This window comes from Zosterops lateralis (genome assembly GCF_965231275.1).
Source record: "Zosterops lateralis genome assembly, chromosome: 10".
Classification (NCBI taxonomy): Eukaryota; Metazoa; Chordata; class Aves; order Passeriformes; family Zosteropidae; genus Zosterops; species Zosterops lateralis.
In genome coordinates this window covers 12868440-12895294 of record NC_139770.1, presented here as the reverse complement: position 1 = coordinate 12895294, position 26855 = coordinate 12868440, and the positions used below count along the sequence as shown (strand labels likewise).

At 36.0% G+C, this 26855-nt stretch overlaps 1 protein-coding gene across 6 annotated transcripts in view; it reads right to left on the bottom strand.

Moving 5' to 3' along the window:
• The window catches only part of DLG1 (discs large MAGUK scaffold protein 1), a 145383-nt gene that overhangs the window by 12822 nt on the left and 105706 nt on the right, over window positions 1-26855 (bottom strand). For 2 of the 6 annotated variants that reach the window (XM_083868831.1, XM_083868834.1), the window contains 7 exons: window positions 25786-25942; window positions 24606-24708; window positions 15643-15757; window positions 9067-9243; window positions 8154-8223; window positions 3678-3777; window positions 1316-1357 (listed from right to left, as the gene is read on the bottom strand). In XM_083868831.1, coding sequence (XP_083724957.1) covers window positions 1316-1357; window positions 3678-3777; window positions 8154-8223; window positions 9067-9243; window positions 15643-15757; window positions 24606-24708; window positions 25786-25942 — 764 coding nt within the window. Of the gene's footprint in view, window positions 1-1315; window positions 1358-2951; window positions 2986-3677; window positions 3778-8153; window positions 8224-9066; window positions 9244-15642; window positions 15758-24605; window positions 24709-25785; window positions 25943-26855 lie in introns of all 6 variants that reach the window. The other 4 variants (XM_083868832.1, XM_083868835.1, XM_083868833.1 and 1 more) reach the window with 2 other exon arrangements.

Below are 26855 nucleotides of genomic sequence, written 5' to 3'. Positions count from 1 at the left end.
AAAGTAGCAAATTTATGAAGAAACAGACATGGTTAGATAGTTTTAATGGCGTGTCATTAAAAACAATTAAAATTTCTGATTTTCAAAGGCAACTTCCATATGTGCTCAATTCTCTGTTATTCTCAGGGAACACAGATGCCTCCCTCAATTGGTTTCCTTTCAGTTAGGCTGCACCACCATCATTTTGCACACATGTATACACATGCTCTCCTTCAGTGTCATCATCTGGAAGAAAATACGTGGCTCATCACCTCTGAAAAGATCTACAGCCAAATATATCTGTTAATGAACCACCTTCCTTATTATCCTGACATAAATTACATCTTTCTGCAGTGCCCATTACACAGCAGGCAGCCAGGAGCTGAGCAGTGAGCCATTGCATGACTTTAACTGTTCCTTCTTTTCACGTTTCTCTTCAAATCCTCCACTTTCCTATTGTCCTGCTCTGGTCTATTGTGGCTTCCAGGTCTAGACTGCAACCTTACTGGGAAGCTGTTCACTGGAAATGAATAGTGGGATTCAAGATCTTGCTCTGGTTTAAGACATGTCAAAGCACAGTAGAGCAGCACCATGCAGCCTATTACCCACCATGAGCATGGAGTGCCACTGCAGCTTGGGTAATAGTAAACACTACTGGAGCTTATGCTAGTAGTAAAAGCAAACTGAGTGTGGTATTTAGAAGATAATGTCTTCAGAGAGAGAGAACTAGCATGCTGATTTCTCAAAATGGACTCCAGCACTGAATGTGTGTCGTATGCTTTGAAGACAGTTCATACTAAGCACCCACACTTGACAAAATAAATGAGCTGAAAGCAAGGGTAAATACATGTTTACTTATCTGTACTTTCATTGAAGTATATACATATGAAATCTGAGTATCAGTTGTGAAAATTTTAGATAGTTATAGCATTATTTAACAGATTACACAGTTTGGTTATACTTCCAGTATTAAGGCTCAGCTACATATAATTATATCTGTCAGCATTAAATTTACACTTAAATTTAACAGGTCTAGCTAGCTTGCATAATTAAAAAAAAATAGGAGTAGATTCAAATTAAGCTGATCTAAGAAAATTACAGACAACAATAAAAATATCCATAAAGGAGGTTTGCAGTTGTTCTAGGGAGTTTTTTTAAAAACAAAGACATGGAACAATTTGCAGCACTCCACCAAATACACAAATACAGATTTCACCTGAAGCTGACTGGGAAGTTCAATTTAACATGTAAATACCCAGAAAAGACAGACAAACAAAACCAAAGAAAGAGCTACAAAACAAAGGTTCTGAATAAACAAAAACTTAAAAACACTTACGGTAACTACTTTCACTATCGCTGGCATTAGAGGTTACATGCTCTGAAATTGCAACACAATGGGAAAAAATAAGGAACATACACCAATGGCATGAGTCAAACAGAAAGAAAATTGACAAAAAATAATCCAGATGAAAGACAATACTCATATCAAAGTGCTGAAATAAATACATACTGCATATAAAAGTTTTAACGTACTTCTCATAGCTCTCAGGATCAAGCTTAATTTCATATGAAAGGAATTGATGTTAATAAAAAGAAAAACATTAAATAGCACACAAATTAAGATTACAAAAAGTACACTAATTCATAATTCACATGTAACCCTGCAAGTTTTAAGTTTTCACTTCAGGATGAATTTTGTTGTGTAAAAATCTTGGGATTATGCATTTCAACTTTTATGCAGGAAATATATTGATTACATTTAGTCTCTTGTAGAGAAAGTACTGGATTATATATGGGGAAATACAGTGTAGCATGTAACACAACTTGCACTAGGTGTGATAAGGTGGTTTTAAAAAGTCTGTGCTGAAAAATAGATGAGGAACCAATTGTTTATATTTCTGGACCATGTTACATACTTTAAACTGGGTATGATCAATAAGGCCAAAAAGGCTGCTTATGATCTTATATTCTAAACCATAAGGCCATAAGATTACTAAAGTCTTCTGGTCTAGACCAAGAATTTCTTTGAAAGTAGCCATTTCAGGACTGAAAAATGAATGTTACAGCTACTAGAATTTCTACTTCACGACTGAGGACAGATACAGAAGTACACTGTATCTATATTGAATTGTAATTACTTGAATTACAAGTAATTTCACAAACACTGTGCCTTACAGTTATGTCTTGGGAAGAAATGCTGCCCTTAATGACCCTTAGTCACATCCCTTTAGAGACTCCTTTTCTTATTGCATAAGTGCCTAACAGGGTATCTATTTAATATCTGTGTGAAAGCAAGGTCTGGGCTTTTTTTATTTGTCATTTGAATACATTTACTGGTGGGGTGTGTACACACAAATGGATCTGCTAAGAGTCCTCAGCAACTTTTGAATCTTACTGGATTCAAACAGAAATACAAGAACTGCTTCAAGTTACTCCTATGAGCCTCCTCCTGGTCTAAAAGCATTGTAAGTTCAAGTCAGACAGAAAAACTCTCATGCCATTTGTAAAGGAAAAGTTTTGTTTGCTTTAAGTAGCTGTAAACAGCAGTCGCCTGAAGAGAGGAGTAAAAACTGTTACTAGTTAAAGTAGCACGGCAATGGTTGTACTATTACTGTAAAAAGCCATAAGGTTATTTTTAAATAAATAAAAATACAAGGACAAGATATAAGTAACATTAAAAAAAAATCACCAAATTAAAAACACAGTACTGTTGAGGACAAACAAGAAAGCACTGGTAAGCTTCTGAAAACAAAACAAAAAAAAATCTAACATGACAGTCACATAAACTTTACATGTTCCTGAAAGCAAAAACTCCGAAAGATTACAAACTAGGAAAAGCTTATGACCCAGTTTTAGTCAACCTCCTTATGCCAGTAGAGCACCAATCTCAAAGAGATCTGTCAAAAAAAAAAAAAAAGTAGTAATTTTTCAGATGGAGGTTAAAATAACTTGGGAGTATTTTGATCACTTACTCAGGCCTTTTGATCCCATGTCGTCAGGGACCTCCTGCAGAGTAGTCCCCAGAGGGCAAGCAATAAAAAGACAATCACAAAGAAAATAATTGTCAGTAATATATAAAATTGGCGCTACGACAGGAGACAGTTCCTAGAACATCACAGGGAAAAAGAAGTCTATAGAATTTGACTTGACTAGCACATGAAGTGCAATCAGTAATGCAAATGGCAGAGAACAGTTTGTTTTGAACCTGGTCTGAATTAGCAAATTTATGCAACTACGTTTTGAGAATACACTTTTTTTTTTAGTGCTGGCAAGAACAATGAAAATCAGAGTAACCCTCTCTTCATCAGGAAAATCAAATTAGAATGAATGACTTTGAAAAAACAGTCTAAAGGGACTGATTTGAGAAACTGGTATGGTCCATTATACTTTCATGAATACCACGCTTTCTCCTCCAATTCAGAAACAGGGAAGCATCACTGACAGCACTGGAAGGCAGTTATCTCCTCCAGTTAGCCAACAGCATTGCCCAGTTTATTCCAAACTGGGATACTCTTGTGTTAACTTTTACTTTAACAGCAAACAAAGGTTTGCACTGGTTTTGTAGACTGGTTTGCCACTGGCACCACGAGCTCCTCAGCCTGTTGCAGCTCATGAAACTGTCTCCATGGTAACACCCTAGTGCAGTCTAGCAGGCCCTTCTACTGTGCTTCGCTCTCCATCGAATGCCACATACTTACGGTCAATATCACTGGTTTCCTGCTCACTCTGGTCCTTGTTCTTGTAGAAGGGAAATTTTCGGGAAAAGAGGTTCTTTTTACGCTTGTCATTGAATGACTGCTGAAGAAGAGAAGGAGGGGCAAAACAAAGGATGTCTAATGTCTGTGTGAACAAAGGCCCAGACCAGCAGCTTTGCGGAAGCTGACTCCTACAACCACATTATGCAGTGCACATCTCAGTTCAACACTCATCTTCTCAGCTCGTTAGAAATAGAGACTGGGATTGTGACATTGCTCATATCCTCCATGTTTCACATGCTTGGTATTGAGAAAACTGGTACATCCTATACAGCCTGTCCTGTATTTCATAAATTTAGGCTTGCTGTGAGTGCTAAAAAAAAAGTGGAAAACTAGGTTGCTGTAAGATAGCCAAGCCATAATGACTCAAAGTCAATTAAATCACTGATACTATCTCATTTAGGGTTACAGTATTAAAAAATAAAAAATAATAATAAAAAAAAAACAAGCTGAAGGTTTTGCAAACAGCTGCTATTATAACCATCAGAAGTATTGGGCAGTGTTACCAACCAATTAAAAAAACAACTCCAAAACTTGTATCAGTGTTTTACTATTGAAATTAATTGGAAGTTCACTGAAAGGAATTACTCTGTTCTATGTAAGTCTGCATCCTAATATGAAGATTAACTTTCAAAAGACACAAACTAATTTCATTGCTTTAATGTGGTAATTATGTTATTCCAGAGGGCACTTATAATTACCACATGGAAAACCCTGTATATCAAGGATCATGTTCAGCAACTTTTGACATTAACTGCTTGTGCTGCTGAAGAATTTCCGTATCTCTCAGTTGGTACAAACATTTGTGGAGTTACTTACATAGACATTTACATCCATGTGAATATAAACTACTATTGTGCTCCTTGTCCAAGTGATGGAGAGCATCAATGCATTTTCATTCCTATATAGCTATGCCTATAGGTAACTAGCAGAGATTTTAGTAATATCTGCCATGTCTTCTACTGAAGACATCATGTGACTACAGCACCTTTAATTTGATGTTCTAAGTCAATAAAAAACCTTAAAGTACAAGTAAATCACTGATGTTTTAATTGCAATTATGTCCAGAACTAGAGCTAATGCAGCTAACTCTAAGTCAGCAGAAATTCTCTTCCATCTTCAGGCATGAGTGACTCATCTGACCAGTTTTGCAAAGATATAAAATTTATCATATTTTTGTCATTTGGTTTGCAGAAAAAACTACAATAGAAAGAATGGCAAAATAGGAAAACAGCCAACCTGGTCTTCAGACCCTGTGCTGTAGGGGACTATTTATTTCTAAGCTAAGCAGAGCCTATGTGCAGCAGGAAGTAAGAAAAGCGCCACAGAAACATCTTTTAAAAGGTATTATAGAAAAAAAAAATCATGCATTCAAGACTCTAATAATAACTGTTTCTAAAATTTGGAGCATGTTAGCTTTCAACTAATTGTCTTTCTTCAGCCAATGTGAGCTCACATACCTCTATTATATGCATTACAGTTGCAAGAAGGTGTATTATTCTTTCTACCAGCATTAAGTATGGAATGAACTACAGTAACAACCAGGGGTCAAACAGTACAAAGTTGGGGTTTTTTTAATGATGGGCCACATTTTTTGGCACAATTGAAAACTAGCACTTGGCCTTCCTAAAGAGAATATCTATAGCTGTGCTCCTTTCCTACAGTGCAACACAAAAGCTGCATTCTGCTACACAACTAACAATCCTTCTGGCCATTTTTAATACAGATGTGCTTGGCAAAAGCAGATACTTAAACAGCCAGTGATATTTTCATTACCAATGTGTTTTTTAAAAAAATACTTAAAATTACAAGGTGTTAAAAAGGCACATGGTTCCATGGGAGCACAATCAGTGACATTGAGCTTTGGAAATAACAATACTCTGCTAAGGAGGAAATCCATAAAACCTTTAATTGCCTTGCATCTGTGTTCGATTAAACTGTTGTTCCACTGTAAAAATTAGTAAATTACTAACCTGACGCATAGACAAAAGATCAAGTTTCAAGCCAATCATATGCCTGCAGGAACCATACTTGGCACAGGCAAATTTTTATGTTATGGTCCTTCTGACCTTCTCTAACAGAAGTCAAGTCATGGGAAATGATTTCGCATAATCAGGAAGAGAATAAGGACAACAAAGAAATATGTCCAAAGGAGATCCTTGCTGAGTATACTGAAAAATGCTGTAACATAAATTCAAAAAGTAGAAAGACTTGCATCTATAATTGTTTTATTTGGGCAAGTCCATCAGTTTGGTAAAAGGAGGCAAATGTAATAAAGCTAAAATGGTTCAGTTTAGTTGAGGTGGTGAGAATGTGCAATTTGTACAATTAAAAGGAGAAGTTGATTTATTGTACTTCACAAAACATAATCAAGTTCTTCATAATAGTTTTGAAAATATTTCATAATGATTATTTTAAATTTCTGTACAGCAAGTCTTCTTGAGCTAATACAAAACTTTACATACTGCATGTATAATGGTCAGAGTCAGTTCCATTGCCAAAAAAAAAAAAAAAGAGAAAATAAAAGTAATATTATACTGATTTTGCATAAAAGATTAGCCAAAAGATTACTTTTAAAAGATATCATGATTATGAAAAGCTGGAGGGATTTGCTTATTAGTTGAAAATGCATAGTAATTGCATTAAATTTTTCATAAGCCCACTGGCAATCATTCACAGGCATCATAAGCAGGAATATATTAAATCAGAAGCAGCACAGAAAATGAGATAAATGTGTATATGAAAGGGACAAACAAGAATAAAATGTAACCATTTTTGCTCCAGATTTTTTTTAGCTTTCCTTACAATGAAAGGAACGTGCATTTTAATGTTAGCCATCACTAGGGTTATTCTTCACGATCTTAATGTAGAAATTTTCGAAAAGTGTAAAAAATTGGTATTTCATCCTGTTTATGGAGTATTAGCACACACAGACACAGGAAGGCACATGGTCCATGAGGACATGTATGATGCAGTCAACTTACTGGGAAAAGTATCATCATGACAAATACAGGAGGAATACTTTAAGGAGAAACTCTGAAGTTAAAACATTTATAGCTGAAGCAAAAGACTGTGATCAGTAAGTGTTTGCAAAATGAAATGTTACTAAGGAAAGAGAACTGCAGTTCTACATCAATGGCAAGCGTAGTTGCTTTTCCACTCAGTATTCCATGCATTTCTTTGGTGCTCTGTTAGTACACAGGGACTGTGCACCAACTCTGCTTTTGTCAAAAGGCTATTTCAAACACATCAGTAATTAACTGTTTGCAGTTTATTGGTAAACACACTCTAAAACCATGCAATTATCTTTCAAAGAACATGGTAATATTTGAAAAATGACTTAATGTAATGAAAAGAATCTGAAGGATTTAAGCTTCTCTTTATATGACTTCTAAAAAGCAAACTCAAATTACCATGTCAGTTGATAACATTTTATTCCAATACCAAACTATGAATGCACCAAAACAAAAAAATACTGCAAATAGTCCAGTGAATCTCCAGGGCAGTACCATAATTGTGAATCAGAAAGTAGTTAGAGATATTGATTTCCTTTTAAGCAAATACTTATAGGGGAAAAACTTGACATTTTATTAATAACTGAACTCCCTGCAATATAGCAGAGGAATGTATATGTGAAATTTAAGAGTCTTTTTACTTTGCAGTCCTACACTATCAGGATAAAATACTGAAGTTTTAATATTTTATGTATGTGATTTCTGAAGTTATGTAAATATTGTAAATGAAATAAATTACTAAAAAGCTCTTGTGGGATTTACAATAATGACTAACCAATGCTACAGCATTAGTGCAATTAAAAATATAATCACCATTTAAGAAACAGCTTCCTCAGGAGCTTAAAGCACACTTTGGATTTTTTAAAATGGCAATATATTATCACTTTAGAAGAAGTCTTGAAATTACTAGTCACATGCTTACGGTAGAAATGGTAAGGTTGTGGAATTGTTTCTCAAATTTCAGAACAGCCAAAATATTCCAAAAAAGCTTCACACTCAAAACAGTAAAAAATAAATTGGCTGCTGTGCCATTATGAAATTGCTATAATTTTGGCTACTAACATTCCTATTACTACTCAAGTAGCCTCACTGCTTTCTCACCACTCATTTCCATCCATGTACTGCAACAGGAGTCACATATGGTGCAGAGCTGTTAGAAATGGCACTATCCAACACTTGGTTAGGATATGCAGCTCCTACTACATTACTATTTCTATGCTAATTCTTTAAACAATTTGCAGTGTTCTGGCAATTAAAGTCTGCTTTGGTGCTCAGAATTATTTCATTTCTATTTGACAGAATTTAGTCTTTTCACTCAAATCTGAAAGTGATTCTCCACACACAAAACCACTGAAAAATGTTACCATTCACAATGCCAGGTGTAATTAGCACTTCATTAACTCACCCCTTTATCTCCTCTTGTTTTGGAATTGAATTTCACTGTCTTCAAACGGGCTCGTTCTTTTTTCTCAACTCTACCAAAAAAAAAACCCACACACAAAAATGTCTGAATCAGCAAAACTCCAGAAATTCAAGTTACCACTTGTTACAACAGAAGTATATTGGTGTATATTTTGTACTATACATTTTATTGCTTATGACATTCAGACAATGGAAGCCTGCTAATGGAAAACTGTTATTTCTCAAGTGATGAGCTGTGAGAGTATTGGGAGTATTTTTTGGCTACACACATTCAATAAATCCAGACTGCAAAGAGGAAACAGGACACAGTAAGTGAACAGCCTCAATTATCAGTCAATAGCAGATATTAAGATTCAGAGCACCTAAACTGTTATTTGAGTCTCCAGTATGCCAACAAAAACCTCATCTCCATTACTCCATTAGCTCTGGCTACCAAAGAATGATTTTCCAGTTTTCCAGGTTCTAGCTAAAAAGAATTCAGGATAATGTCATGACTTTAATAAAATTCATTCATACTTTGCACCTTTTCATACAAAAATGGTTATTAAACTGACATTAAACCCACACATAATGTTATTAAACCCACAACTTACTTTCAGTGAGAACAGAGAAGGTGGATGTGGACCACCTTTATTAATTTCAGCACACAACTCCTACAGCTAAATAGGGTTTTAATAATGTTCTTATTTAGGGTTTTAATAATGTTCTTATTTAGTAAGTGAGAATCCCATTACAGATTACTTTCAAAAAAAAAAAAAAAAAAAAAAAAAAAGAATCAAACAAGTGGCTGATGTGGTACAGAATTAACAACAAGAATAAAAGCATATACAACATATGTATTAATCAGATCAGATGTTTAATAGCAAACATCTCCCAGTCAATAAAGTATGACATACCTCCGTTTGCTTGGGATAACTCCAATTTCATCACTTTCTCCATCTGGAGTTACCTGCCGTGCTTGCCACCATTCATCATCAGAAGCATTAATGACATGGAGAATATCGCCAAATTTGAAGTTCAATCCTTGACTCGGAAGGCCACTATCCTTAGTCTTGTCATAATCAAAAAGAGCTCTACATTGAAAAGAAAAAATTAAACATAGAAAAAAAGCAAGAAAAAACTAGGTGAGTATGAATAGCACAAAATATGAAGCAAGCTGCCTATATGAAGCAAGCTATTCATAAATGATTGCATCATTCTGACAGGTACTTACAAGAAGGCTGAATACGCTTGCTCATACACACACAGAATGTGTAGTACTGTACCCCCACACACTTCTAAGCTTTAATGAATGAGAAAAAACTTCATCTAGAGCAAACCTCTAGTTCTTTACAAAAGCTCTACGGAAGACACCTCCTGCAATTTAATAAGTACATTGCACAGAGCAAGTTACATGTCAGCCTAGGATAAAAATACAAGCATTTAAAGCATACAGCACTGCCAAAAGTTCTGTAAAGTACAGTGTTTCATATCAAGTTATAAATTGAAATTATCTAGTACAGTTTAGTATTGTCTTTAAAATAAAAGTCAGCATCCTGCTCACAGAAAAAAAAAAAAAAAAAAAAAAAAAAGCAAACAACAACAACAACACACCAAACAACAACAACAAAACAACTTAGAAATATGATCTGGTCACCACTTTGCTACTGTAGCAAGTACCTAAAGGCAGAGAACCTTATGCACATTCTTTTAGGAAATTCCTGACCATTTTGAGAGAATCTCATCCTTTTTCCTAAGGTAAGCCTGTTTTCAAATAACAGGCACTCAAATACCTGAACAGCAGCTGTGTGACTGCAGTTTTATTAACATTCCCTCTGGCAGCAAGTCAGTTTATGCAACTGACTCCTGTTCCCCTTTTTGCTTAAGAAAGTCGTCTGGAAAGGCACATGGTCCACCACACTGTGGAAAGGATCTGCTTTACAAGTCGTATCTTTTCTGCCTTTTAGATCATTTTATACCTGGATAAGTTCCCTGAGGAAATGAAGATATCTGCAGTATGCTTCTCTCTGGCATAGCTGAGGGTTTAATGAGGACATGGAAATGAAAGATGACAGGAGTCTCTTAGCAAATGGTGAGAGGTACTGCTAAGGTTCTGCCTTCTAAAGGACTCTTCTTTTGCATTTGAAAATAATTCATGAACCTCATCTATGTGAAATAAGTGCTTATATGACATAGTCCAAAAAATCCTCAACATTATTTAATCTGCCAGCTCATGTGTTGTCAGTGCTGCATTTTCTAAACAATACCCAAATTCAACCTACTCAAGACCAAGCCAAAGTGGTACCAACAGATTACACTGTAATGATTTAAAAGGGTGTCATTTTCCTTGTCCAAATTAAAAAAGTTTGTTTCCTCATCTTGAACACTGCTCATGCATACCTTTTTCTTCTAGATTTTTAGTATCACAGAAATTTTTAACCTTTGTAAATCAAAAGCTATTTGCTCCAAAATGTACTTCAGCTTAGTGAATTTTGCCTTCCTGAAGCACTGAGTGAACTGTATTTGTTCATAACCAATAACAAGTTGTTTACAAGGAAAAAATTAAAAATATTCTGTCAGACCAATTCACCATCAACATCTATTGCAAAACCAGAGTTGTTTGAGACACCATGACTTTCTTGGGCTAAAAAATATATATATTAAAAAAATTCCTAAAGTATTAAAGGTTTTAATAAAGATTTTTAGAACGTCTAAATAAAAGACAGAATTTTTTAAATGCCTTCAAAATATTTGCTTTCCTGATACAAACAGCCTTATACTTAAATCTGCAATAGCTCTAATTTAAGTTTATAAGCAAATTTAGACTTTTAATTTTGGAAATAACTTGGAGGTTGAAATATCATCTTTCTTAGCAGTACAATCTTCATAATCAGATCTTTTGGGTTAATTCCACAGCATACTTCAAATATTCTGATTATTTTAAAAAACAAATCAGACCCATTTTTTTCTTTGAAAAAGTGAAAATATTGCAGGTAAAAAAATTACACAGATATGAAGTAGTTATTCCTCCACATTTATTCAGCACATTTGCTCAAGAAAGACTCTGGACAAATATCATTTCGTATCTCAAAATAAACTGCACATAATCCAGTATGTACTGCCAATGTACATTCAAGTTGTATACATTTTCACTGAATTAATTACAGGCATCGTGAAACTTATTTCCTGAGATTTCTTGTTAGCATTCATGCAATGATTTCTACCAGCTCTACTTTTAACTTCTATTTTTGAGTTTGCATATAAAGTTATAAAAGCTGTGAGCTTGGCCTAACAGCATTAATATATATGTTAACTGCATGGGAAGAAATGCTCAGGAGTGAAAAAGAAGCGGAAATAGATCAAACCATTATTACCAACATGTGCTTTTCCAACTAGATAAATGGTTCCACAGGTTTTGCACAATGAAAGGCAGTTTCAAAGACATTTCCTCTGGTGAAGTCACTTCAAGAAAAATAATTTTATTGGGCAAAAAATTCAAAGCTGATGAAGATAGTTTTATAAAAAGATGGCATAGGGCATCACAAAATAGTGCCAAAACTATGCAGCTAACATTCACAGGAATACCAGGAACTGCTAATGAGCCTATAAATGACCTCAAAAGCAAACAGAATTAACAAATATTTCTTTTGATTCCATGTGATTAACATGGCTTTTCCTGTATGCCTGGCATGTCATCAACCAAGAACTCACTTCACAGTCCAGATGATACATTTATGTACTAGCCGGAATATAAAAATACTGCTTCTATTAACTTCCTCCATGGAGACCTTTATTACACATTAAAAATGTCATGTATACATTTACTTATTTTAAGTTATAAACACAAATAACTTAAAAATAAATCTAGTAATCCTGATCAACTACTGCTTTAAATGCAGGTCCATGATATTTACTGTAAAATTCAATTTAAATTTAAATGGGAAGTCCTAAAAATTATTTTCCAGAGAAAACACCAAGTCCTCCCTTTTATTTCACTTCGTATTACTCAGGAACTAAAGAGCACTAAAAAGTAACTCAGCTCCCTCATCCATAAGTCTAAAGAAACTGAAATTAGGTTGAATATTCCATGAATGTTTATGCTTCAAAGCCAAAAATGTAATGGCTATGTAACAGTGCCAAATTTTCCACAATCTTTTTACCTCCCACACTCATTACTTTCAGTATCACAGGCATTGACCAAGTTTTACTGAAACATTTCTTCAACAAACAAAGCAACCAGAAATTCCTGCAGCAAAAGCATCTCCATATTTCATTTTATTAAATATTAATTAATTTTGCCACTTTACAATAAATGAAGGTCAGCTTGTAAAGAAGGTTCTCTTTTGAGTTATTGGGAAAGTTCTTTGAAACTTAATGTCTGAACTCTGAGAATAACAGAGATGGCCCTTAAATTAAACTGCAGGCAAGTACACTTGGCCTGCTGCTAATAGCAGAGCTTATTTTTCCAAAGGATTTAGTTAAAATTTCCTAGTCATTTTAAAACTGTTACATTTCTTCAACTTGGAGACATAACCATTTTTTGCTCTGATTCAAATCAGAGCCATTGTTTGAAATTGGAATGTATTGTGTTGGTCAGGAAAATGCACAAAGGTAAAGTAATTTTTGATTTTGAATGCTACACACATTTGCAGACTGAGACTTGCCACAGAAGATGAGATTAAATATGGAAGAGATTTACTCTCTCTCCATGAATTATCACACAAACTTGATACCATGAAGGTATCTCACATGTGCTTTTGAATCTTCCGATGAGCATATATATCTATAGATATAGATCAGATGCAAAACCCAGAAACATTATTATGAGAATCTGTCTCAGAACAAAGACCAGAAGAAATATAAAGCAAAATATGAGAAGACACATCAATATATCTGAGTTAGCTGAGGACAGAATGGGTGGTGTAGGGGGACAGTAGGATGTGCAAATGGAGGGTCAGCTGCTGCTGAATTACTGTATTTGTCTTGCCCTCCAAGGGCTGTTTCTTAAATTGCTGTGCATCGTTTTTTGATACACATACAATTATAAAGAAAAATCTGCCACTTTACTCCAAATTGTATTTTCAGGCAAACACAATTGCCTTTCCCTTAATATTACGTAATACCAAAAAATGCTGTTTACAGGCAGACTAGTCTTAAAGGTATCATGTTTACAGGGATACAATGATGTATTTGATTTTATTTCCTAATTTGTTACCATGATTTAATGAAAGCAGCAGAGATGATTTTCAGAGTATTTTTATTTAATAGCTTTTCTGCAATTGTGATTAAATTCCTATAAACATTTTACTGTTGGATTTACCATTCAATTCAGCATCTTGTTACATAACTGGCACCCTTTAAGACATCTCCAAAACCCAGCACTACTGAAAAAAGGTATCTGAAGTTATTAAAGTTGGCTTTGAACTGGTACAGTTAAAAGTACAGTATGACTATGCCAGAGTGACTTATTATAAGGAATAAAGTGGGTAACTACCATGTTGTGTCATATCTAGCAATATGTGAAAATATTCATAAAAGTTACTTCAATGGAGTCAAAATTCCATCAGAAACCAGACAGAACAGATGTGAACCCTTTCTGTGCATACAAAGTTGCCTTCCAGTCCTTGGCAACTTTCGGTGTGATGACACAAGCAGATCCCAAAGGGCCTAGCAGCACCCTCTGTAAAGAGATGTGGGTAGAAAAGTACTTTTGCTGTGGAATTTTTGCATTTTAGACATTTGTACTGACTTATACCAACGCTGATTATCGAGCCTCGGAAACCTTCAATTAAACCAATCCCAACAAGGCTTCTGCCAACAGCCTGGAGGAGGCTGCAAGTTCTGCAGCAGCCGGCAAAGTCAAAAGCTTAACAACTTCCATCAGTAGAATAAAAGCTACATAAAGATAAAATGCTTGTCAGTGGATCAAAATATCAGAGGTGTGAACATGAGCATAAGCAGTTTAGAACCTAATCAGGTTATTGCTAACCAAGGAAACTAAAAGCATTTAGAATTGTTCAGGCTTAGTTATATGATGAGAGCTAAGGCAATAAATCTTGGGATTATGGAAATGAAGATCTTGGCACAATATTCATATGTACAGCTACCTACCAGTGGAAATTCAAAGCTATGGATAACTGTGGAATCAAGTATTTACCCTAAGTATTTAAGGCATTTATTTTTAGAGATTTAAATTTTGACCCCCAAAATATTTAAGGCAAACAGAAGTAGAAAATAAAAAAGTAGGCACAGATCTGAGAATACAGAATCCAGCTACTGAAACAAATAGGTCAAAAGGGAGAAACTACCTGTTAGAGTCAAGCTAAATAGAAGCCTTGTAAGTATTTAGTTACATTTCTGTCAAGAATTCAGAAATAGTTACAAAGGACCATGACTTTCCTCAGCACCGATGCAATTACTCGGGGAACTACTTTGGGTATAATTTGCTTCCTTTCCCATAGCTCAGTAGACAGAACACCATGAACAAGACACTCTCTGCTTCGGATAGGAAAAGTCAACAGCATCTGAGCTGGTTTACTTTTAGGGGGTAAACCAGTGAGGTCCCTACAACATTTTAAATCATGTTTAACCCAAACACCAAAACTACCTGAAGGCTTACCTGCTCTATTGAAACATTCTGGCCCATGCCAAGAGACTACTGCTGGCCCTGATTCAATCTAGAGATGAGCTGATTTGGGCAACTCAAAAACCAATTTATTTTTAAAAATGCAATCCTTTTACCCGTGTTCCATACTTGAAATGTTATGCTTTATCAGTACATGATAACCAACGTAGGAGTTGAGTGACACATGAATAAGTTTCACCCTGCCATAATTTCCCTGTGAAACCACCTCTTTTCTCATCTGCTTCATGCTCTTATGTTTCCACTTCCTTTCAGCCTCCTCCAAGTTTAACTCGATATGAATAAATTAATGAGGTATACTCAGTTCATTTGCTTTGCATTTTCTCTCTTGGTTACCACAGAGAAATATTCCATAACAAAATTCAATTGGATAGAGAAATAAGGTTCCTTAATAAAGCCAAGAAAACAACTAAAGTAAGCTGAAGAAAATAGGATGGAAATCTGTCAAACCTTAAGAGAGAAAAGACTATAAATTTGAATTCAAGTACTGAACAAAGGAGCATATGAAGACTACTGTCACAAAAAACACAAACTGACCTAAGCAAGTTCCTAAGACTTCACATACACTGACTTAAAGAAGAAATATATTTTTGCTGAAGGATTATCATCTCAAAGGGCAAAAAGCAAATGATAACACCACTCTATGAAGTTCATATAGGGTTCTAAGGAATATTACTACTTCTGAATCTATATTAATCAGTCAAAATACAGCTTTATTTTTATTATATTTGCATATAAATATCCCTTTATTAATATTATTAAATGATTGCGTGAAATCGCAAATACCAAAACACTAAGTCTACAGGAAAGCAGAAAAACACAGTAGCAATGCTATGGAAAAGATGATTACCTGACATAGAGGGATCTCTTCTGGCTGGTTCGCAAAGATCCTGATCCTGAACTAATGCTACTGTTCATCATCTGCTCCCGTAAATCATGGATTTTAGCTTCAAAACGACTGTATTCTGTAACAAAGATAAGCATGGCAATTAATTTCCTGCCAAACTTCAGCAATTAAACTGAAAGAGAATATGAAATAATTTTGATTAGACAAAGAAAATACACAAGAATATTATACTTCAAAGTCTGTGATTGTAATCTATAGTCCATAGTAACTACTTTTTTCAAATTAAGACAAACATTTCTACTAATAATTATCAATTTCATAGTAATAAAAAAGACAGATACTGACAAATTTTAACCTATGACAGAAAGGAAACTTCAGAACATACATGTGAAATACATGTTTATAATCAAGAACTACATATTTTAAATTTATAAGGTTAAGAAAAGGGAATGAAAAGTGTCTGTACTTCAAAATTACTGGATTTGATTGAGATAAAGAATTTAACACTACAAGGTGAGAAATACGCAAAACATCTTCTGAAATAAGACCATGTCCTCTGGGAACTCAGGAAAGGAAAAAAATATCCAGAATTCTCGCATTAATTTCAATCCATTTGTAAATGGCATTAGAGATTCAAATTGCCCCCACAGAATTATGTACAATGTTAATCCTGGAAAAACGGATTGTGTTCTTAAGCAGCACCGTGTACTAATAAAACTATGCTAAATGCATTTGATTTCAGCTACAAAAGCAAGCAGGAAAACGGTAATTGCTTCTTCAGGACAAACATCTCCTGAAGTGAGGTACTTACATGCCGTCAGCATAAAATACAAACTCAGAGCAAGTAAGTTTTTCCTTCAGCTGAATACTTTGGACTTCAGGATCAACAGATCCACTTGTAAACCCTTCCTAGTCAAAGGAAATGTTGTGCAGCCACCACCTTCCCCAGGAGACCACGTGATGCCAGATTATAACAAGTCAACACTGGGAGAGCCAGGGCGTGTGTGCTGCGAGCAGCTGCTGGACCAGGCACTGAGCGGCTCTCCCGAGCTGCACCCTCACCCCCTGCGGGCACCACGCTCCTGCAGGAACTGCAAGACTCAGAAAGGGCTCTAAAATAAAAAATCTGGAGAAAATCTCTAAACTAAGGTTCCTTTAACAGCCATCTAAAAATTGTGAATGTTTTATCATAATATGTTCTGTGGCCCTTTCTCCCCACACACTCATCATACAGTGAGCACCAATAGCATCTATAATTAACCCTATCCAGATTATGACAATATGAGCAGTCTCTTCAATAATCCTAACTTTTGTCCTTTATAAGCAACAGCTAGTAGCTTTTAAGATACCTTAGTTTTTAAAATAGCACCAAGTGCCTTTTTACAAATAAAGTTCAGATCAAACCCTTTACTGGCACTAAATCAAACCGATGAGGTTGTTTGACAAGAGAATCAAAACCATTATTTCCACCACTACCCATGCTATCACTAACAACAAAAGAATGTAAGATAACAGGATACTAACCAAAGAGGAATGTGAGAATACCACATTTTTTATAAAGCAACATTCCTTAGGGGAAGGGCTCAGATGCAATGAGAGAACAGCCCACTCCTGCTGTGCTACTGCTGCCCTTCAGGGCCTTGGGTAACTCACCTCATTTTACTCATTTATATCAAAGAAATGATAAACCTGTAAGATTTTTGTATGCACCTGTGTGAAAGGAAAGTAAGCACGGAAAAGATCAGATAACCCCAGCATTTTCTTGCGCTACAGCCTGTTCAATACTAAATATATCTGCAGCTCTTTGCAATAGCTACTGGAGAAAGTACAAATTTCTGTATCATGTGCCACTTTACTGAAGAATCAGACTTCCTCCTATGCAGCACACAGACATAAGACAGCTACCAGGGAGGCTATTTCCCTGTATTGCTTAACTTTATCCTATATTTCATCCTCAGATTGCTGGTCTTCCAGCTTCCTGAACTAGTTTAATTTTTCCATCAGAACTCCTGGGAAGTAAGTGCTGAATGAGTGACAGGGACATCTGTAGGAGTAAGGAGGAGAATAATTTCACCACAGAGGCTCCTGCCATATGAATAAAGCAAAAAAAGGAAACTAATGGGCTGGGACTGAGAAGGCTTTATGTTTGAAAAGAACAAGTGCCAAGAAATTTCATATTTAGGAGAAGCCTAAGCACTGTGCAGTCAGAATCTGGTGAGATCCTTAGATGTAGAGCTAGCTAAAATTTGAGTTATATTCCTCTTAACAGAAGGTTTTGGGAGGAACAGGATGGATAGAATTCTCACTATCATTGGGTTTGGAGCTGAAAAGTATACAGGATTTTTGGGTTTTAAAAAAAGAAACCTTAGTATTAGGTATAGTGGTACTGAAACTAATGCTGGAGACAGAAAAGATGACAGCAGCAAGACTCTTGATAGCATCAGAAAAGCAGTGCTACTCTGATACCCACAGGATCAGCACCTGTGGCCTGTGGACAAAGTAGAGTTAGTTCAACATCAGCTCTATGAAGCAAACTGTGAGCTTTGCTAATTTATCTAGAAGAGGTTGTAATTTTTCTAGGACAGGTTATATTACTATCTCTGTGATTAAGAAGAGTTGGATATCAATGTCTTTTGCATCTTCAATCTCTTACTTTCTTTCAGCTTATCATCCCTAGATTCTCATAAATGCTAGAGAACTAATTTCTTTACAATTCTTTTTTTTCTTATGTTATGCATAATACCCATATATAGTGTATGACAAATTTGACATTTGTTGCCCTGAATCACAGTGAACAGAACAACAAATTTCCACTTGGCTGTGACAAAATCATACAATGCACATATAAATATGTAACTTTTTAAAAAGATTTTGTCACGTCACCATTCCAGAAATTTGGAGCTGGAACAGGCACAATGAGCAAGATGAAAAGGACACTCTGCTTTCTTGGTCAACAGGTAATGAAGAGCTTGGCAGGGAAGGAATGCATTTGATTTCTGGTGTAGTGTTATCAGGGTAACTAAAAAGAAAGGGCATAATCCATTTAAACAAAAAAGTAAAACTCATTTTAACCCAAATGAAGCAGGCTGGTCACTGGAACACCATCTACAAATATCCTTCCATTTTCCACAGCCATCTGTGGAAATCTATTTCAGAATCCACTGAGATTCAGAAATATTGTTTTAATAAGAACTATGGTTCAAGAAAGACAGACACCCACACACAAAAATTCAAAACCGAAAGAAAACCACACAATCCAACCTCTCAATCCTTTCAGTAAGAATTTGGTCAGGTTCCAAAACCAGATGGATATGCAACAGCAGTGAATGCAACTTCACTCAGAATCAACTTTTAAGGTCTGAATTTTAGAAAAGCTGCTGATGATATACACCAAATAAAGGATAACAGGCAGCAAAACTACCATGAAGCATGATAAAATAAGAACATTAGAGCAAGGGCATCTTTTCTTGACTAGAATTTTCTCAGAGCTTCCAAAAAGTTTAGAGGCTGGGAGGGAATAGTATCTACTGTCATAACAGTGAGATCCGAGGAAGCACAAGCACCTCCTGCTTCAATTCATGGCATTTAACCAACAGAACCCCACCATTGCCAAAGAAAAAAACCCAAAACCTACTCAGGTTTGCACATAATCAGTTGTTAAGAACAGAGGATGAATACATCTGGGCTCAAGTTTAAACTTTAAAATTATACTGGATAAGCAGATGGTGCAAAACTAGACTAAATCTGCTCTATTTCATGTCTGCATGTACCCCACAGCAAGAAACAAAAAGGAGGGAAGATTAGCAAATCCTGGAAGATTACTCTGATTTCTAGCTGCTAAAGTGATTTTACCTAGAAATCTGTAATGTTTTCAATGTTAATATTTACTTGAACAGAAAATCAGAGCTCCAGAAAGGATCTGATCACTGAAACTCTCCTGGACTGCCCATCTGGTGGGCAACAAAACACAGATACACAGAAATGTGGTGAATTGCCTGTGCAGGCAGGGAAAGAGGAAAACGAGGCTACAATGAAAATGCATCTGGTCTGGAACACACATTCTAGCAAATGGGGCAGGAGAGCAGAAGGCTACACAAGGGATGGGAAATTCAGCAAACAGCACAGAAGGAGCAGCGACTCGAGGAAGCCAGGATGTGGCACAGGGAACAGATGGCAGTGCAGCTCTGAGAAGCAGAGATTCTTACTTATATTGAACCCACGTAGAGCTGAAAAAGTTCACTTTAATTAAAAAAGTATGCCCCTTGCTTCCCTCTTCCCATCTGTCTAGAGAAAGTCCTCTTTAGCAGGACCCATTGGATCTGTCTAAGCAGGACTCTAGTGCTGACAATTTTATATAACTACTGACTTATATTCTTTTCTCATCTCTCCGAGTATTCAATTTTCCTTTTCATGGTGCCTTCAAAGAGAGAAATGGAATCTGGTAGTTAGGATGGCCACCATCACACTGATCCTGTATTGATCTTCCATTTTTCTTTTAAAATGCATGGACCACAATACAAGCATCATAAATCATTTTTGAGGAGATATTATTTTGCTGCAATGCTTGTCATTTCATATTAACATTGCCTGGGACAGACCACAATGAATGCCACATGCTGTTGGTGACTTTTATGCACTCTAATGTTTAATGAGCTTGTATCTCATTAATCACTTGAAAGACTGTGCCAAGGAATTTCAAAAGATTAGAAAAACTGCATTTGTATTTAGTTAAGAACATCCTCCTACAGACCCAGGAAAACCCAGAAAGAGACTAGGTCCAGTCACTGCTGAGGTGAATCCACTAAAAATGTTGCTGAAAGCTTAGCAAGCATTCACAAACAATTTTATTTAGTATATTAAAGAGTAGGAGTGAGGTTTTAAAGGATTAAAACATGTGTAAGCCGCCTTATAGTGTCTATCAGGGCTATATATAGCAAAACCCTTTTTCTAATCTTAATGGGTGCAGTTTTGGAGATACTCTAATTGACTAATCTAGATTACTTGCAAATGAGTAGACCCAGGTACAAAACAAGGAAGAACAGAAACCTGGGACCGCATACCCCAAAACAGGGCAAATTTTTTTTGAAGTATTTCTTTTTGTGAATTTTTCATTTTATGAAATCGGGACGCGCTGATTTTTTGAACCATCTTTAAGAAAATACGTGTCCTCATCTAGAAAGCAAGGGAAGCTCAGCCTTGATAGAAAAACTGAAAACTAAGTTTTGTACAAGCATTATTGGCTTCATGCTACCCTGGCTGGACTTTTGCAGGCAGAAGAGTTACAATATATTTCAAGATTAATGCTCAAAAAACAATCTTAGCTTATACATATGTAAATGGCACCATTTCCCAGAGCTGAGTTATTATCTTTTGAATTCCACTAGAAAACAGTACATAGATGCAGCCTTGTAAACAGAAAAATCAGCCACACACTGGCCATCAAGCAGAAAGCTCTAACAAAACTTTTGTGTTTCCTTTTTTTTCTTTTGAGTCATTTGTTTTAAAGACAAGAGAGAATGAAAAATACAGAGATTCCATCAATAAAACTAAAAGAATGTGTGTTAACTACCTATATGAACAATGCAGGTTTAGAAGCAGATGCTTTACAAAAATACTTTGAAATCTTCTCTTGATGTATTGGTTCCACCTTCTCCTAATCTTACACTGATCCACCAGATCACCTAAGAACATGAAGCTAATCTGATCACTTAAACATCTTACCACTCTTTCAGAAAAGAAATTACAATTTTATTTTTGGTGCATCAGGTGAATCCTTGGGAAACAGAAAGGGCTGGTATCCTTTCCTGTCATGACAGGCTTATCTGAATTGTGCCCTGCTTTGGGCAAAGATGAGGTGACCAGTGAATGACTACTGATGCCAACAGACTTGGCCTGCTGCCTTCCTCAAGGCCCTCCAAGAGAGGCTTCACAGTTTATGTAACTGCATTTAATGTTATCCACGTCCTTAATACAGCTCAGTTCTGATCTAGCAGAGCATAACTACAATAGAAAGCTTAACCCACTAAATTGTTTTCTCTCCAATTTCAATGAAATACATTTTCATATTTTTAATATATTTGTTTGGCTATTCTATTGTTTTTAAACACTTAAATGCACTCAAACTATAATACAGTTATGGCAGCGCTCTGGCACTTCACACCCCTTTGGAAAGGCAAAATCTAATCTTCCAGAAATTCTGAGCTTTGAGGCAACATTATTATTACATTTCAGATGACCTTTTAATTTGAATGAATGTAACAATAGAGGTCAATGTGAAACACAGAGCCCTCCAAGAACTGTCAGCCTCTACAGTCCTACACTTCCCCCTTGCTGCTCCTCTCCTCACTACATTCCCTTCAAGCACTCAAGTTCCTGTATCCCTGCTATGCAGCACAATCATAATTCTGACCATTCTGAATCCTCCCCTCCCAGGAGATAACTACATATCCAAATTGCTTAGTGCTTCCTCTTATTCTTTTGCACCAACATTACAATTTTTCCTTGCCATCCTACCTCAGCAGGAAACCCAGAGACACAGCAGTGTGGAACTGAGGTGTCTGCAGAGCCAGGGAGCAACAAGAAAATTAAATGGATCAGAAGCCACTACAAATTCAAATGGCTTATTAAAACACTTTTGTGTACTGAAGCAACATCTCCTGCTTTGAAATTGCTCCAGGTCACAGTATTTCTTTTCCAGTTGAATTCAAAGTAAAGCAAAATCCTTTTTAATTCACGAGTGATGTTGTGAAAGGAGGCAGAAATTTGTACCAAGGAAAAGAAAAAGTTCCAAATAAAGGTGAAAATGAGAACAACATCCTGACTTTCCAACCACATTTCTACAGGATAATTTGTGTTTCACAAACTCTTGCTCATCTCCTGCTACAGATCCCTTTGGAGCATCCAATCCCAAAAGGTCCAAACCCACTGATATGGGCAACAAGGGAGACTGTCACACATATTCCTATGGCACATATGCACCACAGAAGGATGGACCAGTACAACCCAGCATGTGACCAGTTTCCAACATTAGCTCCTGGCAACTTGCAAGATAAAGCCTGGAGTCTACAAGGAGAAAGCCTCAGGTCAACTGAGTACAGTTGTGGTGGTGCCTGATGCACGGCCACTGCTGTAAACAGCAGAACACTCACATTCCATGTTTGGCTTTTACCTGTTACAAAGAGTGCTGGCAAGTTGCTGAAATTTAATTCAGTGGAGCAGAAAAACTTTGTAAGGCATCCCTCAATTTTACTGAGCACTCCTGGAAACTAAAGGAATGCCCAGAAGGACATTTTAAAGAATGCAATTACATCTGTTTTCACCCAGTTCAATAATCAAGGACCACTGTGGAGATTTAAGGGAAAGAACAGTCAGTGGTTACATAATTTGAGCTGAAATTCAATAAAATCTATTTCATCCAGCCATAATAGCCTACCCCAAACCCAGTAATTAGAATTCAGTTACCATGGATTTGAAGAGAGAGATATGGAAAATTCAAGCTTTTTCACAAGAAGAGTTTTCCAGTGATTCATTTTTCTATAGCCTAACTCAGGCTTTCCTATGAGAGAACTGCTTGCAAAAATCCTCTTTTTCCCAAAAATAGGAGGAGAAAGACAAATGGGAAATTTATGATAGGAAAGTAGGAAATATAGTAGGATGTAAAAACATAATTTAGCATTCTCCACCACATCTATGAACATACAAAATGTCATATACAATTACAGGGAGTGAAGTGAGCCAGTCCCAAGTGTCTTCCAAATGCTCCTATCATACTGAATCTCTTTATTCAGTTATAATGAACTCTGATGGATGTCTAGAATCTCCTTGATCTGTCCTAGCTGTCAGCATCTTTTACAAAATCCTGCTGGATTCATAAATATAAATAAAATATATATGCAATACAAGCAGTTATAACTGATGCTCTCCATCTTTATGAAGACATTTGAGAAACACCATTAATGAACAACAACTTTATGAATACTTTAATACTTGTTAACCTGTTTCCAAGTGGCAGAAACAAAAAATGAGGACAAATATAAAAACACACACACAATATATATATATATATACACACACACACAAAAAGTTTACTATTTATATGAATCTAGTGAGGAGAAAAGACTCTAGTGAGGAAATACAAAGATGACCAAAGAACACACACACTTATCAAGTGCTCTCAATCACACAGATGGTGTTTTCTGTTTGCAGAAATCACAAACAGATTGCTTTCCTATGCTAACAAAGGGTAACCTTTAAGGAAATATTCACTTTACTAATCTCTAGGAGTACCTGATTCAATTCACCTCCCATACCAGACCTGACAAAGCTAATAGCTGGACTTCCATTCAAACTTTATGAGGAGTAAGAATAAGGCAGAGATGTCACACACCAGTAACTACAGCTCTCTGAGGTAGTTTGGCCACGAGTCAATTCATATTTTGCCTCCAAAGTACAATGGATCTCAATTTTCTAGTTACATTTTTCCTTCAAGGAATACCTCAAAAGGGTGGAGTAAGCCTTATAGTGATTCTAACATCTTCACTCCGAAGAGGGATTTTAAGCATTGTTTCAGAAGGAGAGATGCTCAAATGCAGACCAAGCATCTTGAGGGGAGGGGGGGAATCAATCCTTTCCTTGATTAATTTGTCAGATGTCTGTCCACAATCTCAGGTAATTTGAGTAAGTTCACCCACGTGCATCCTCTCAAATGGGCCACATAAGTCTTTGAGAACTCAATTCTCAATACAGCTCAGCTGCACAGTCTTGCCCAGAACGCTCCAGTAGCCATGAAGGAATAAGTACAGCTCTAGCCCTGAAATCTACAAGTGACATTCAATGAGTAATTTCTAAAAAGTACTTTCTAAAGTATGTTGCTCTGGGCAAATCTTTCTGCAATGACTCAAAATCTCAGCAGTCAGTCAAGATTGTACAAGAGAACTCGAATGTAAAAAGCAACCCTTAACCCTTACCTTCTGGACGGTACTGAGCTACAATAGTCACTGCTTGGCCTGCGTTCTTCAGGGCTGCTGCTGCCTGTTCATGGGTTGCTGCTTTTAGATCTACTCCATTTACCTACAGACAACACAAAAAAGCTCCTTATCAAAATTCATGCTTGTATTTATCACCACAGAACACACATCTGTGGAAAAAAATTAACTGGATAGAAACTAGTTCCCATACCATGCCCCTGTTCCCAACATTGTTCCTGAAATAAAAAGTCAATAAAATCTTCTCTCACATATGCCCCTCTTAAGAATTACTGAGACTATCATAGTGTATCACTCAGTGAATGGTCAATTTTCTTCCTGTTTAAGAGTGTTTTCTTTCTTTTTAAGGAGAAATAGAGAATGTTACTTTTTGTCATGGTTCAGGGAATTTCTTAAGCAAATAATGCCAACAGACCATGCTGTCACCACACCCAGTGGCAGACAACACCCTCTGTGAATGTGGCATTGTTTTCAATGCAGATTTAAAAATAGCATGACAAAAAAAAAGAAGCAAAAATGTGTGTTCCACAGTTTTAACCAATAGCAGTTTTCATAGTTCAAACTGAAATAAAGATGTGCTTTAATATCAGTTTTAGTAACAGATGTTAAAAGGACATAATTCCTCTTAAATAACTTCCAAAATAAATGTAACTATCCAAAGAAATAATTCTCCATAAACTAAGCAATTTCACAAAGAAACACACAAAACATTTATGACCTTCAATACTAACATAGAAAAAGCCCTTAGAGAGGTATGAGATGGATCTTTTAAAGACTAATAGGAGGCTCAGCAGCTACTCCAGGAAGCAGAGATCCAGTTTTAGACACTGCTGCCAAGGGTCTCCATCTCAGTAGAAGGGTTATTTCTGAAACCTGTATTCTTTCAATTTAGACACACACAGCCTTCAGCTACAAGACTAAGGGATGTTACTGTCTTCACTGAAAGTCTCAGAGAGGGAAGTGCTATTTTAATCAGGTTACAGATGAGAAACTGAGGCAGACTGAAGTCCTCAAAAATACTTTGGAAGTACATTGGGATCTGTTCCATTATCTCAAACTTAGCTCCATTAATAACATTTTTTGGATATCATTAATTGGCATTAATATGCAGGGAGGGGAAAACTTTTGTTGCTGTTTAAATAAAAGAAACAAAGAATCCTACAGAAATGATACGATCTCCTTTCCTAAGCTCTCCACTTAGGTCAGCTGGCCCTCCTGCAAGGATGAAAGAGATGAAAATTCCTTCTCCATCTTCTCCTCCAACAATGTTGAAACCAAGACCTGTTGATCCTCGATGTAGGACAACCTTTCTAGGCTCCCTGGAGGAAAAGAAAGGAATATGAAATCTTGGTCACTAGATATAAGTAAAAGTAACATTTAAAAAACTTCTAGATGCAAAACAAAATCTGTTTTCACCATGTTGTTCGGTGAACTGAACAAATCTGTAAGTATGTATGTATAAATAAATAAATTCCTATTATGCTACAATCCTATTCAGCACTGTCATTACTTAATATTTTCCATATTGTTCAAGACACCAGTGTAGGTTGTGACAGTCTCAAACACATTTTCATTTTTAGCAAAACGATTGCAATTGAAGAAGTTAAACTAAACCAAGTTGTTGCACTCTATTTCACAGGATCTCCTCCTAAATTGAATGAGGGGAGGAAAGAAGAAATATTGATAAGGCCATACAAATTCTAATGCAGAAACACTCCTTCCAAAAAGCTATTATCTGATTTAATACAAGTAAAGCGTAAATGATCCTAGAAAAAGACATTTCTAATAAAGCAGAGAAACTGTGCACTGCATTTCAAAAATCACTAGAGAGCACTAAAGAACAATTAATGGACATTAAGTATTTGGAGGCATTAATTATTAATTTACATGATAAAGTAAGAAGCTGGGTTTTTTCCCAAAACAAAAAGTATCATCTAGTCCAATCTTTAAAAATCACTCAATTTTTGCACTAGCTATTAATTCAGGTCAAATTCTTAAGGTCAATTTCTTAAATTTCACCTCCATCAATTATTCTATTCATATTTTCAGAGTACTATTCTATTAAAAATAAATGACACTGTGAAAATCTCTATACATATTGCTCTGGATCACTCCAATACTTTAACAAAAACAGAAGAGAGAACAGAAAGATGCAGTATCTTTTAAAATAAAGCTCAAAATTTATAAGCCTCTTCTTGGGATGGAGCGAGTGTAATATGAGACGGTAATTTG